Genomic DNA, 16,247 nt, shown 5'->3' with positions numbered 1-16,247 from the left:
AAATAAACTTTAAATAAGTAAATAAATAAATATAATTATTACTTTAAAAACTCCTAAAATGTTGACAGTTTAAAAAATGTTAAAAAGTTAAAAAGTATTCATAAAAAAACTTCATTAAAAAAGACTTGTTGAGTATTTTAACCTGAATGCTTAATACAAATATGCTTAATACAAATGTTAACCTAAAATACAACAAGGGTGCCACCTACTGACAAATTCTAGCAATGGAAAAAATATCACACTCTAGCAGATCTAATTTTCAAGAGGGGCAAAATGGAAATCTCTACAGAAATGTTAACAGCATTTAATGGCACTATCTCTACTAGATTGTATAGAAAGGAGTGTCATGTCAATAGTCTTCTCTCTAGAGGTAGCATGCACCCTAACTATATTTTTAGGAATGTGGTGGAGAACCAGTTTTATAGAGTCTCTAGGTTGAATGTGAGGAATGAAGATTTTCAAGAACAGAAATCTAGGACTACCAGAGAACTTGTTGAGAGAGGCTATGATCGAGCATTTGTTGAACAAAATGTGGCTTATGTCACTCATTTGAGAGATACTAGAACTAAGCCTTATTTCTCAAAAAGGCAGTCTAGAGAGTTTAACAGTAAAGTAGATAAAATTAAAGTATGTATACCATACTCAAGGGATGTTTTTAAATATACAGATATCATTAATCAACATTGGGGCATATTATTGACAGATCCACAGATTAGTAATATAATAGGATTTAAGCCTCAATATATTTTTAAAAATAGAAAGAATTTAAAAAGGAGGTTATGCAATGTTAAAGAGAGGAAAATCAGATATACTCCCTTTGGCACTAAACCGTGTGGTAAATGTACACAGTGTAGACATATTGGTGAAGAGACATCTTTTACACATTCAGATACGGGTAGAATATATGATATTAGAGTACAAGCTAATTGCGAAACTATGCATGTTGTCTATTTAGCAGTATGCGTATTGTGTAAATGTTTCTACATAGGCAAGACAGACTGCACTCTCAAAGATAGAATTAGAGAGCACATATATCATATAGGTAAAGGTAGTGATACCAATGCTCTAGCCAAGCATGTGAAGTTAAAAGGTGGACAGCATAAATTCTTATTCACAGTTGTGTCCAGGACCTATGAGAGTGCTAGAATAGGTGATATTAGGTCCAGAACAGAAGAAATGGAAGCAAAATGGATAGTGATGTTAAGGGCTAACTTTGGCCATGGACTTAATGACCATATTCCCTTGAAACCAGTGTTAAGTAAAAGAGCCCTTTATAGATAGATTGTGTTTTTATGTATATAAGTATTTTTATGCATGTGTTGTATATATATATATATATATATATATATATATATATATATATATATATATACACATTTTTGATATATTTATTTTTTATTTTTTGATATTTATTTTTCATTATGTATTTTTTATTTTATTATATTTCTTTAAATGTTAATTGCTTCTGATCATGTTACTATTTTAGAAGTAGATATAAGGTGTGTGTATGTGTGTTAGAGTTACACCTGATGAAGCATTTGTGAAAGCGCTAGTGTAAAGCAATAAAGTGGTACTACTTGTTCAATTCCTGGTATTTTTTATTTTTATTTTTTACCAAAGTGGCACTGGAATCTTGCCTCAGCAGCCTTTTTGGAAGCATTTTATACAACAGTTTTATGAAACAGTTGCCAGTCGCAGTGTTATTTTAATGTAAAGTCTTGCAGAATACAGTTTGTGGTCCTACAAAATGCAGCTTAATGGCATACAGAGATTTAATTTATTTATATTTTATCTTAAGTTTAATATACTGTGCTCACAAATGGTGACATGGGTGTGGGAGGGAAAGGAGAATTTCAGAAAAGTAACAGATCTAGCTTTCTCAGAGATTATAACAGGGAACAAATTTCCAAACAGGCAACAGTGCAAAAGAGCAAAGTTCCAACCAAAAATCAATCACAAAACGGCACTGCAGAGGATGTCACCAATGAACCACCAATTTGGGGAAACAAGTCAGTTTATTAAATGCAGAAAAACCAAAGTACAAAGCACTAAAACTAGTGCTTTGTGCTTTGACATTTCTGCATTTAATAAACTGGTATGTTTCCCCAAATTGGTGGTTCGTTGGTGACATCCTTTGCAGTGCCATTTTGTGATTGATTATAACAAGGAAGTCAGAGTTGTTGCAATTAAATGTACACGCACCACTTACTGTGGGGAACAATACAAAATGTGCCCCATGCCCCTCATTCCTGTCAAAATGAGTGATACTGGAAATCATTTTCTGTTTGTTTTCATCAGCATGCAAATTCCTAGGATCTAGGGAGTCTAGGAAAATCAGAACAAAGCTACTTCTGTGTCAATAATTTCTAATGAACCACTTTATGTTGGCAGGAAAGTCCCTTTCCAACTTCTGCTGTACCCCTATATGCCCTCTTATGAATATAACCAGCTCTGGGGTCACTGTATCTCAAGAGAAAGGGGTAATCTCCCATTACATCACCCTAAAAAAAATTCACTTGACACAAACAACCAAAAACAAGTCACAAATATGTTTTATGACCAATTAGCCTACTACACAACCCTGCAATGCATTCTGGGATTTCACATGAAAAACGTTTCTAAGAAATTTGACTCATCCTACCACATGTGCATAATTAAGAGATGTTATTCAGCACTGTTCACAGTTCAAAAAACTCTGAATGGCTCTCCTGCTTAGAGCTCATAATTCACTATGAATCTAGCTTTGAACTAGTTTCATTCCAACATTTACTAAATCACAGGCAGTGTGAAAGCTAACATTCTATGACCCCAGAAACAGCTTAACTGATGCACTGTTGATGGGAAGCAAAGCCAAAAATGAAGTTTAATTAGTGTGCTTATGCAGATTTTTAAAAGTGTTCTGTAGACTGCAGGAAGCACAAAATTCTGAAATGTAACTTTCCTGAAAAATGTATCAGTTCAAATGACTGTTCCACATAGAAGCACAGCACACCACTCATCCGTAATGGGGAACTACAGCCCTTTTATGGGTAATTGTTCCCCTTTCTATCACACTTTTGGAAATGTCTGCTTTGAGCTTCTGCATTTTTTTGCTATCATATTAAAGGCTGCAACCCCAAACATCTTAACTTGGTTAAGTATACGGACTTCTGAAGAAATTACCTCAAAGTATGAACCACTACCGTTCACTAATAAAGTGGTGATATTATGATTTGCTGGCATTCAATTAACAACTGCTGAAACAAACTGCATTTTAGATACTTTGCATTTCTGTTTTGTAAAGCTGCAGCTAAGATACCTTAACATTTTCAAATATGATTTTTGGTAGTATGTATAACATGTTCCATATAGATACATGCACCAGTCAATATGTACATTTACAAACAGCATGAAGAATACTGTTTGAGAAATAATACAGCTGTACTTGCCTCTTTTTCAAAGTCAGGTGGCAGCAGCTTTACAAAATTATCTGGAAAAACTCCACGTCTGCCACCAACTTCACCTTCCCACCATCCGATATCAGCACATTCCTGCAGAAAAGAATAATATTTTGTGTAAATTAGAGAGAAACTAGAAATGGAGACACACTACAGAGTACACTAGAGAAAGGCACAATTAATATAGCAATAACCCACGCCTGGGTGTGGGTAATGCTAAATTTACCCACGGTTGGCGTGGTTTGGTCCCGAGGGCGAAGCCCGAGGGACCAAACAAAGCCAACCGTGGTAAATTTAGCATTACCCACACCCAGAAGTGGGTTATTACTATTATACCATGACATTATTTAAGAAAAGAAACTGTTACTTTTCTTAAATAATGGCATAGTATAATGCCTGTTTACTGCCCTTCCGCAGATGTCTTGGCATCCGCGCAGTTCTGATGTACTGCGCGCCTGCGCAGTACATCAGAGTTGAGCAAAAGCAACGGAGAAAGCAAGATCTCCGTTGCTTTTTTTTTTGTGTCTCGCTATGTTAAATGAGTTTAACATAGCGAGACAGTTTTAAAATAAGCAACGGACATCTCCGTTGCTTATTTTAAACTGTCTCGCTATGTTAAACTCATTTAACATAGCGAGACTAAAAAGCAACGGAGATCTTGCTTTCTCGTTGCTTTTTAACATTGCTATGTTAAATGGGTTTAACATAGCGAGACAGCTTTAAAATAAGCAACGGAGATCTCCGTTGCTTATTTTAAAGCTGTCTCGTCATGTTAAACCCATTTAACATAGCGAGACAGTGTTTAAAAGCGAGTTATACTAATGGAAAAAAGTCCGGGCGACCGGACCTTTTTCCATTAGTATAACTCGATTTACAACGGGCACGCTGGCCAATCAGCATGCACGTTTTTGGGGGATCGTGGTATAATAACAAATAAAACACAGTTAAAATAATTTATGCAGGGCAGTAGTACTAAACATGTACTAAAATAGGTTTACCCAAAGTCCACGCACTGCAGTATTGGACATCTAATTTTCCAAGCAACATAATTAACAATTGTTCCTGTGGAGAACAGTCATCTTTCCCCCAATTCTTTGCCATCTAGTCCAGTATAAACATAAAATCCTTCAGAGCAGGCTTTTCCTATAACTACAGACAAATAATGCTGACAGAATGAGGACTATGGCTGTACAACTAAAATTATTGTGCACCCAACAGTTAGGATTCCTTCCTATCACATGAGCAGCTCTGTAAGTAAAATGTGATGTAACCCAAGTACATATGTAACTGCAACCATGACTCTACCTAAAACCTGAATCATTACATAGAGTCAGCATAAAGCAGTTCTCATTTGGACTCTTTACATCTAGCAACCTGTGTGGATAAACATAGACATGCATATTCAGTAGAACAGATTTGGTCTCATAGCATCAGGGTTAACCACAAGAAACTGCCATAAAGACGAAAGGAAGGCCGCTGCAAAGCCAATGACATTTCACAGATGGCATAACAAACCAAGATTCAAAATCATTCAGAAGATTAAACCACTGAAGCTGTACATGCAAGATTCTCCCTACCTGGAAAATGTTTACAATAAAGCCAGGTTTTAAAGGGAAAGGGAAACAGAAAGAATAACAAATTACAGGTCTAGTATTATTGTCATTATTATTATTATTACTGCTATTATTATTATTATTTTATATTTTTTTTACATTTGAAAGTTTATTGATTTCTCAATATATGGAGAAAAACAAACAAGAAGGTTAATCATTTTTTTTCATTAAAATTCACATGAAATTCATTCCCTGGAGGCTGCCCACTAGTTCTCTACTCTAAAGAAACAGAGCAGCACTGCCTGATACAGATGGGACACATCAATACCAGGATTCATAAAATGCCAGAGTGATTACAGTACATTACTCTGCAATAATGAATCATTACAAACATAATATGGAAATAACTATATTTATTTATTGATTTAACATTTGTTTACCGGGAAAGTTCGACTTGGAACAAAGCCAATTTGCAGTGGATGCCTGAGGAGAAATGCTCCAGATGTATGTCTTTGAAATGTCTTTATTGACATTAACTAACCGCCTAAATCATTTTAAAACTACATTGATGTAACTGATTGCTTTCTTAACAGATGTAAAACTGTGATTGATATGAAAAACAAAGGAGCAAATCATCATATTACTACAACCACAGTCAAGCTGCTGGACTGAATAAATACTCTATTCAATTTTTGGATAGACTTTCTTTTTGGGCCATATCTTTTCTTAACTTCAACTAAGGGGCAAGCTAAATTGCCTGAATCACTTTGTTGTATTCCTGTTCTGTTTATCCATATAATTCATAAGCATTATAAGTCCAGCAACAGTAGTGGAAATCATACTTTTCCAGAATCTGGTTACACATTTCTTAGCTGCCAGAATGATCATGTTTAACAAGTTTGCTTCCTCTTTAGATTTGAGGAAGTCATCAAACCACAAGATTAAAATTACTGCTATGTCTATCACTGCTCTATCTGGCCACAGTTCATCGATCAAATTCTGCTCCTATTTCAAAATTGTATGAAAACTTAATCAGGTTATAATGATATGCTGCAAGTCTCCAAGGAAATTCCACTGCACCTCCAGCATTCTGGTGATGAACTGGTAAAAATAATTTTGCTGATGTGTAAAATGTATTTGTGGAGGCATTGCCAGCTAAAGAACCTTAATTTCTGGGCATTGGTAGCATATCTACCACATAAGGTGACACACTGCTATTTCCCTATGGGATAAGAAGTCTCAGATCATGTTCCTATGCTTTTCTTGACTGTGTAACTCCCCTTAAAAAATTGATTCACTAGTATCCTGTTAATTCTAGTGATCAGGTACTGAGGTATATAGTCACCAGGACTGCTCATTACCAGCTTTAATTGTTGAGCCTCAACTACCAAATTGTCATAAAGATGTGTGTTTGAAGTAAAATTTTCCTGAAAAGTACTCTAATCTAACATAGCAGAATCCCAAAAACATTATTCCCAAAAAGACAGTCTCTGTATTATATATAAATACATACAAACTAAACTTTTCTAAGAGGCCTTATGTTTTTGTTGAGTCCAGATAAAGTTAGAGATCTCCTTAATTAAACCTGCATAAAAATACTTTGTAGGTGGTAGGGATTGGCTAAAGAGACATATAGTACCTGCGGGAGAATATACATCTGCAGAGTCTGAATACATCATTTGGAATCCCATTAACATTTTCCCCAATTTGTAACCAATTATTACATCTCTTAGAAAAATTTCTCACATTAATGTTTAAGGGTTCCCCTGGGGATGTGGCTAGGGGATCCCCAGGTATTTTACCATCCTGGCACCTTATAAGATAAAAGGGTATAAAGACCTGATACTACTGGAAGGTTGATAGTTCACAATCAAAGTGTTTGTTTTAGATTCACTAACTTTACAATCAGAGATGCTTCCAAAAACTCTCATCTACTTCATTAGAGGATAAACTTGGATATCAGGGTCCTCTGAGTATGCTAACAGATCACATCATCTGCATACAAGGCAAGCTTTTCCACTAACCTCTTTCAGCTGTATCCAGCTAGACCCAAAGTTCTGCTTTTGATTGATAGTGATTTTAATATACTGCAAATATCACGGTGACAAAAAGCATCATTGACAAGTATCCCTGCTTATTGCAAAAGTGGCTAAAAGTTTACCCCAAGTCATTAGTCTCACTGATGAGCAACTGTAACTTTCTCTCAGTAAAATAATAAAAAAATCAAATAAACCAAAACTTTCTAGTCTGTAGAATAGATAATACTAATACTACTATTCCACCCTGCTACACACTTTTCAACATCAAAACTGTGTATTGCTAAAGGTCTGCCCTTTCTGTTGGTGTCCTCTAGTAATACAGGGTCTTAAGGATAATGTCAAAAGTCTGCTTGCTTTGTATGAAATCAGATTGATCCCCATGTGGCAATCTCTGTAACTACTTAATAAATCTGTTAGAAAGTATCAACAAGGTTACTTTGTAATCGCTGGAAATGACATTGGTCAATATGATGAGGGTAGATGCAGGTGTGATCTGATTTTAAAATGACTCAGCCATTACTGCAGACTCTACTCATATTAGAGAACCTAATTAGCTAATTCCAAGAAAAAAAATCCCTAATAAATAGCTCTTGAGGGTCTTATAAATTTCAAGTAGCAGTTCACCTAAGCCTGTTGTCTTCCTGATTTATGCTTTTCTGCCAGTCATCTTTTCTTTTCTTTTCTTCTGCCACTGTGTTAGGCACCAATAATTGAAAACTTTGCTCACAAGCAAGTTGGGGAAATCCAAATTATTAATAAAATCATGAAACACCTCTTTAATATGAGTACCACCTTGTTCTGAACTATATAATGTTTGATAGTGCCACCTAAATATATCTAGAAGCCTAAAGAGGGTATTTTCCAATCTATCATTCTTGGGTTTCTCAATTCTATGAGAAGGCCAGAAGCCATTTGGCCTCTTAACATGGCTGCTAATGACTTCACAGCAGCACTAGAGAATTACAATTCTATAATTTCAGTGCCTGCAAGATATTATGGGCTTTTGCTCCATCGAGCCATCTGATATACATGAAGCTTCTAAAAATGAGTCCCCTAAGTCTCATCACCCTGCTGTAGTGTGCACATAAGATCTTTTAACACTGTCTCTAAATTACAAATATAACTTTCTACTTCTTTCCTTTTATGCTTAGCACAGTTAGCCAAATCCTGTCCCACTTTAGCTTTAATGTCGTCCCACCAACCAATCCATTTTTTATCCTATTCTGGTAAAGTGGTAGAGAGTATTATCCTAAAAGTCTTAATAGGTGAATCGTCCAGACTAGACATGTATAATATACATCAACATGCTTTTGCAAATGTTATTTTGATGACAATTTGTAATATGACATCTTACAACAATGTTGCAACAGTTACACAGAATAATATTTCGTTTGATGATATTTATGTATATTTCCCTTCTGCTTCAGTCATAACATTTTGATCAAAAAACTTACAAGTCTAAGAATTCCCATTCTCTGGTACCTTGGATAAAGGAGTAGTTACATAATAGAACTTGGACTGTTGCCTATGTAACAGTTATCAGTGATAGGATAGGACATGAACAGGATGTCCTGCAAGGGCTGCTTTTAGGCCTCTATCTTTTTAATGTCTACTTATAGAGCTTGAAATGCTTTCAGATATTTTTCATAACTTTTACACAGATATCTTTGAAACTAGTACATGTCCAAGTGATAGTAAGACCTTACAGAAGTGTTTAGATAATTGGTGTAACTGGACAATAAAAAACAATCATGATCATAAACACTAAAAAAACTGAATGCATGAGATTTGATTTTACTGAAATAAAAGGTAAATGTCACTTACAGAATGAGAAAGTATTTACTATCTTGACTATTATGGACGTAGGTATCAAGATGAATGATAAACTGTGTTTCAAAGAACCTCTCAATATCATCATTAAAACACAGAGTTTTAAACTGATGGATATTAGAAAGAGATGCTTTACATCATGAAACACAGATATACAGAAAATAGTTTTTAACACCATAATAAGATCAATGATGGAGTTTGGGGACTTCCAAGATGGTTGCACACTGATCAACAGCTTAATTCCAGCTCTCTCAGTGTGAAAACAGAAACAGTGAAACTGTAGCCAGAGATATTGTTAACTTGAATAAAATTTCTGTACTGGCTAGTAAGTACACTGCCTGGATGCCTGCAAAGAAGAAACCAAAAGATCTGAAAGAAAATCAGCTAGAAAAGGTGAAGAGAAAACACTGACTGGGAAGAATCCTGCAGCTGTTAGGCAAAGAGCAGTTCAAGCTCCAGCTTTGGTGCAAGAAATGACTTCCAGTAATCTAGAGGAAAAAAAATAAGTCAAATGTGCTCATCGCTGATTAAAATAATGATTAAAATAAATGAAACACTGAAGGAGTAGATCATCTCAAATAACAAAAGGATGGGAAAAAATGGAAGAAGCTTTAAACAGATATTCAGAAGAGCTGATAAAACAATAAAAAACAGAGGTCAAAATGAGGAAAAGGCTGGCTGAGTATGAGACAGCTCAAGAAGAGATGTTTCAAAAAGTGGTAGAATTAGAAGATAGAGCATGTAAGGAAAAATCTGAGACATTATTCTCTATCAAAGAAACTGGAAGGAATAGACTATATTAATTTTGTGAAGGCATAAGTAAGCAACTGGACTGGTATTCCACATCAGGAACTGTTAAATGAAAGGACACACCATGTGTATCCTCCAAATATGGCCATGGGAAAGCAGCCAAGAACTTTAATAGTAAAGATGAAAACATACCAGCAGAAGGAGTTGACCCTGACAAAACTGTGGCAAAGGGGCAATGTATTAAAAGTTGGAGACAGTTGAGTGTATGAGGAAAATGATTATTCACTGCACACCAGGCAAAAAAAAAAAAAAATATATATATATATATATATATATATATATATATTCCAGGAATTAGGGAATGTTGAAAGGCAGGTGTGAGATTCATGCTGCGGTATCCAACTATATTCAGAATATTTTTTTCCTGGAGGTCAAAGTAATTTTTTGATCCAAAACAGGGAGGAAAAGCTAATGTTTATCCAACAAAAAAACGAGACATTAAGCAGAAGGGGATTCTGCTTTTCATTCTTCTGATAATAAAGTACACAGAGAGACTTTGCCAGTGAAACCTTTTGAACTGTTCCAAAGGAAAATGCTTGAGAGACAGAGAAAAATTTGCCAGAAGAAATGTGAGCACTGTGAAACTGAAGTGGAATCTGGAGTTGGGAAATGAAGATGAACAGGAAGAAGGCCAGCAACATAGAAATTAGTGAATAAATGTGAGACTGCAACGCATCAATGAAATGCAGCTGTATAAGCATAAGTGGAAAGAGAGGACTTTTGTTGACTTTGTTAAACTTGTGAGGAACTGAAAGCCATTTGCCTCATTTCATGTAATTAATGTTTGGAAGACTTCTCAGGGGAAGGAAAGAGGAAGGAAAAGGTAACTGTAAGCAAAACAATTTATTTTCTTGTCAGTATTTTTATGAAACTTTTCATAATATAAATTGCGTATTTTATAGTAAAGTATTTTTAGTTGTTCTTATATGTGAAATAGATGCCTTTTTTCTTCCTTTTCTCTTTCTTTCTTTCTTCTTTTTGGTATTAAGAAATGCAGGCAGTACAGTGCAAAAAGAGATGAAAAGTTAGACAAAAGTATGTTTAAGTTAATAGGCTGTATTCTTGGGTTGTTGAGGTGGGAGATGGGGTGTAAAAGTATATAAATTACAGTATATGCTGAGCTCATATGTTTTCTCTTACTTTGGTATAGGTGAATTTCCAGATTAAGATGTTTGGCTTACTCAACAAATTTTAAAAAGAAATAAGTAAATATGAGAACACTGAATGTGATGTAAGTATTACTTCAGCAATAAATGTTTCAACTTGTCTTTCAGGCTGCAATATGGAATATATTTTTTCTTTTTTCTCTTACTTTTCCATGGGGACAAGTTGAATATACAGCAATAAAAGACATAGCACTGTTTTCTTCAAGGCTAAAAGTTAAACATTTCTGAAACTATGCAAGTAGTTTTCACATCTATAGGGGGGGAATAAAGATAAAACAGACACCAGTTAGTGTAAGTAGAAGTACAAGCAATAATATGTGTCTTAGCATGGATAATCTCAATTTCAGGTTAACTAGGATCTGCATTAACAGCTGTCTACTTGGCACAAATATCCCTATTAGGAGGGCTAAACTTCATTATTTGAAGATGTACATAGTTAGGTGTGTTTGGACTAAATTGATAAGTTATGGGGATATTCTGGAGTGTGTTTTTTGATGTTTTTTATTAAAACAAAAAGTCTTGTAAAATGTGACACAGGTTCCAATGCTGATGATAAGAAAAACTTGCATAAAATATTAACCTGCTAAGCATTAATGGCTGCACATATCACAAAAGCCGAAAACAGACATTAAAAATGCCATATATATAATAGGTGGGAATAATGACTTTTTTACCATAATGGGGACATTTTCCATATTAATTTGGAATGTGAACGGTCTCACAGGTATAGACAAAAAAGAAATAATATTTAATTATATTAAGAAATGCAAAGTGCAACAAGCAATGCTACGGGGGATACACATAAAGAAAGGATTTCAGGATAAATATTCTGTATAACATTTGGGACAAAGGAAAAGAGGAATACTTATATTAATTGCTAGAGGAGCTCCAGTAGCTATACAAGAAGAAAAAGGGATATTAATAAAGATTTGTAGTAGTAACAGGCTGCTGGCAAGGGATGAGGATGACACTAGCATGTAGTTATATTCTACCTAAAACTGCTATTTTGGAGCTTAAACAAACTTTGGGAGAAATCTGGGTCTTGATGCAGAGAAAGCATTTGACAGAGTAAGTTGGGATTTTTTGAGTAGAGTAATGGAAGCATTGTTAATCCCTTATACAATAATAAGGATAAGCAGAAGGATATATGAGGTAATGGAGACAAAAATCAAAGTGTGAGGGTTCCTCTCTGATAGGAACAGGGCAGGATTGTTCTCTTTCCTCTTTGTTATTTGTGTTATATTTAGCACTGCTGGCACAGAAAATAAGGGACTCAGAAATTCAAGGATATAATTGGTATGGTGTCCAAGAAAAGTTGGATTTATTTACAGATGATATTATTTTGTACCTAATGGAACCAGAAAAGGTCATCTCAGTGTTGTGGAATATTGTGAAATGGTTCTAGTTGTTTTTTTGGGGGGTGGGTACACAACTAATGAAGATAAAATAAAGGCTATAGCTATAAAGTATGTAAAAACACATACATTGGTTTGGTAATACCCATATTTATGGCAGCATGATAAAATGAATTATTTAGATGTATGGATTAAAAAGGATTTAGTTATTGCAGCTAACGATATGTAGGAAGGGAGAATATAATACAAAAAATGAGAAACTGGAAGTTTTTGCCTAGGGATATAGATAGGAAGATGCAAGCAGTAAAAAATGTATTAGTCCTTTTAGTTTTATACACAGGTCAGTTATATTTTTATCAACCCGAGGAGAAGTTGCGAACAGTAATTAATAAAGAGTTGGAGGATTTTGTTTAGGAGGGGAATAAGGCAAGAGTCAAGTGGGAAAAGCTGTTCCTCCTAAAAGAGCAAAGTGGTTTAGGATTACCTGATTTGAAGGGATAATTTAGAGCTACACAGTTAAGACTCAAAAACAGCACAAGCAGGAAGCTACAATGATTAAACAGGTGAGTAATTCAAGAAATAAGGAAATAATGTGATTTTGGACACCGATCCTTAAGCAGAAAAACAACAGTCATACAGAATATTACTTTCATAAAGTAGCAGAAGGTATACTAAGAACTAAGCCATCACAGGAATGGGAAAGGAGATTCTACTGATGGGGATGACTGTGATTATGGGTACAGAGAATAGACAACATGGGGCTGGAGGAAGATGGCAAAGGAACCAAGGTACGGGAAACAAATAACTAGAGAAGGAAAGGTGAAAGAATGGGAAGAGGCAAAGAAGACAACTGGATTGCAAGCTACTGATTGCCTTCCTTATGAGGGATTGATATCAGGGTATAGACAAAGAGAAAGAGATAGGGGAATCCTAAATGAGAGACCTGCAATCATTGAGTTTTTAACTGAATTTAGAACAAATATCTGCTGTTAAAAAGAGATAATTAGTAGGGCATATAAAATACTGCATGATAACTATAGGAATCAATCAGAAGAGGTCAGAAAAGATTGGGAAGACAGATTAGATATGCAATTCACAAGGAAACTATGGGAGGACATATGTATGCCTATGAAATATGCAATAAAGTCTAGAAGATTCAGGATTTGTGCCTAGAAGTATTTGCATAGATACTTTCATACTGCAAGCAGACTCCAAAGAATATTTCCTCAGGCAGATGGCAAATGTTGGAGGTGTGACTGGGAATAAAGAGATAACTGGGAACATAAGCTTTGGGAGCATAATTAGTTAGCAGACTTTAAAAATTTGCCACAGAGTACTTTGTTGAGAATACTAGATGAGCAAATGAGTGTGACTAAGGAAATTATTTTTTTGTTTTGAGTTTGGATATAGAATCTGAATTGCCTAGGCTTACTAAGGTCTTGTTATATTTAATTATTGTTAAATTTAACTTTTTACTATATTTCTATGACCCTACTTTAATATTTTGTGAATATAATTACTTGTATTATTTCTGGAGCTTTTCTCCTTGGGTCTCCACTGAAAATGGGATCCTGGCTCAGTTGGACTAACCCGGTTAACACATGTCAATAAAAAAATAAAAATAACTCTGGTGGCTGTCAAAAAAAAGAGTTAATAAGAAAATGGAAATCAAAATCTAAACCAACTGCACTTGCAGTAGTGAATATTGCTAACAAAAAGAACAGGATGAGGGATCTTAGAAAAGGATAGGAGTAAATTATATAATTACATAGAAAAAATTATGGAAATAATACATGCAGAAAAAAACTGGAGGAAGAATAAGGTTTAAAAGAAGGCAAGAAATTCATAATTTATGTAATTTTGCCTAGATTATATGATGTATAACAATACATGTGATATATAATGTCTGCAAATGTGAAATTGTTGGTATGGTTTGATTACTTTTATATAAATGTAAGGTCATCTATGTCACAAGTAATAATTCAAAAAAGATGTTTGAAAAAAAGATGAAGCTTGATATCACATTATAGTACCTGTATGATAAAAAGGATCAAAAGAGGTTAGAGAACATAAAAACAAATCTTAAATCAATAAACAGAATGGATACATTAACTTATGTGGAAAGGTTACAGAAATCACAACGTTTTAATAAAATATAGGCAAGGGAGAGGGAACTCAAACTTATAAAGTAATAATGGATGTATACCAACTAGAATGCCTTGGAATTCCGCCTTGATAAGGTCTGTTGTTAGAATTGATAAGATGTCTGGGCCTTTGGTCTGTGCTTGCTCTTTATTACATTGCATTATTGTATAGTACTGTATTGTACTGTACCTTATCCAAAAACACTTTAATATTTTAAATGCCTTGGTCTGCATGGTGCCAAGATAAGTATCCAGAATATGAGTGGATGCATCGGCAAGTATTCAGTGGAAAACTGCCATAGCAAGACTACCACTTTTCCTGAAAACAGAATGCAATTTGCTAAAAAAGATGGAAGGTGGAGTGGCATCTGTTGGCACCACTGTGGAAAAATAATACAGAAGGTAATATTGGATAAGTTACTGAAAAGAAATGGAAGGGGTGGGACTTGAAACCATATATCTGCACGCATATGTTGAAAATAGCTCTAGTACCACCTACAACATGATGTTCTATAAAAATATAATAAAAGCTATGAGTGAAAATTTGTGCTGTGATGTAATTTGTATAGATTTAACTAAAGCATTTGACAGGGTCATACACAAAACACTGATCAATAAATTAGAACAACTAAGTATCGATGTATTCTTGATAAGATGGATAACTGCATGGTTTATAAATAGGACATGGCAAGAATCATACAGCAATTGAACAGATGAAATCCTTGGTTACAGTCAGGATGTCCCACAGGGCTCTGTCCTAGGCCCTTACTTGGTCAGATTGTATCTTTTAGACCTAACTTTTTTCATCTGACGTGTTCTACAGTCTATATGCAGATGACCTGAAATTGGGTAAACTGATTATATGTGCTACAGATAAGGCATGTCTACAAATACATATGACTAAATTGAGCATTGGGGCACAGGAGAATAAAGTGCTGGTAAATACATCAAAAACTAAGCATATGAGATTTGGGAGACATAAATTGAAAAGTTAATATTTAATATAGCACACAGTGATTGAAACTGTAGATTCATTTAAGGACCTGGGTGTATGTGTAGATCGAGCTTTGTGTTTTTCTAATCATATCAACCAATTGGTTAATGACAGTTATAGAACACAACTGCATAAAAAGATTTATACAGTCTAGGAAATCAGAAATGATGAAGTCACTGTTTGTCCATTATATTAGACCCAAACGATGTATGGAATAACAATATGGAAACATTATAAAAAAACAAGCATGAGTAAACTGGAAAGAGAGGAAATATACCAAGGGCATCCATGGATAAGAAAATGTAAGTTATTATAAACTTATGAACTTGTGCAGTGTCTCTTATAGATATCGAAGAGGAGATCTTATTCATATATATAGAACATTTAGAGACAACTACTTCTGGGAATGTTTGGAATTATCAAAAAGTAGTAGAGAATCATCAGATAACCTATGTAGAAGGTTCTATAGGAATGAGAAGTGTACTAATTGGGTCCCTGAGACAGCTGCTTATGCATGGAACAGACTACCAAATTACATTAAAGCAGTTTAGATATTTAGAAAATAGTTTAGATATTTTTAAGAACAGCCTGGACACTTATTATGGGAATGTGTGTTTTGGTATATTGTCAGGCTAGAAGGGCATTAATGCCCGTGCTTGAAATATTTGTATGTATATATGTATGTATGTATGTATGTATGTATGTATTGTAGCAATAATACAAGGAGTATGTTGCTGCATAGGAGACCAGTAATTTGCCAGAACACCCATGAACATCTAGTTCATTCTGAACTATCACACACAAATGAAATTAGCGCAAAATGAGATTCAACACCAAGAGCCTTCAAGACTCACTAACTCACAAGAGCAACCATTAACATTTCTTTGTTATGTTCAGAGCTGATAATAACACGTAGAGA

At 34.6% G+C, this 16,247-nt stretch overlaps 1 protein-coding gene across 8 annotated transcripts in view; it reads right to left on the bottom strand.

Annotated features, from left to right (window-relative positions):
- The window catches only part of SH3KBP1 (SH3 domain containing kinase binding protein 1), a 1,961,420-nt gene that overhangs the window by 267,525 nt on the left and 1,677,648 nt on the right, over positions 1-16,247 (bottom strand). For all 8 annotated transcript variants that reach the window (XM_044072267.1, XM_044072266.1, XM_044072264.1 and 5 more), the window contains one exon: positions 3,429-3,530. In XM_044072267.1, coding sequence (XP_043928202.1) covers positions 3,429-3,530 — 102 coding nt within the window. The remainder of the gene's footprint in view (positions 1-3,428; positions 3,531-16,247) is intronic.

The sequence above is a fragment of the Protopterus annectens genome, chromosome 5.part0 (genome assembly GCF_019279795.1).
Source record: "Protopterus annectens isolate FY-2018-M chromosome 5.part0, PAN1.0, whole genome shotgun sequence".
NCBI lineage: Eukaryota > Metazoa > Chordata > Ceratodontiformes > Protopteridae > Protopterus > Protopterus annectens.
This window is presented reverse-complemented; position numbering and strand designations above follow the sequence as displayed.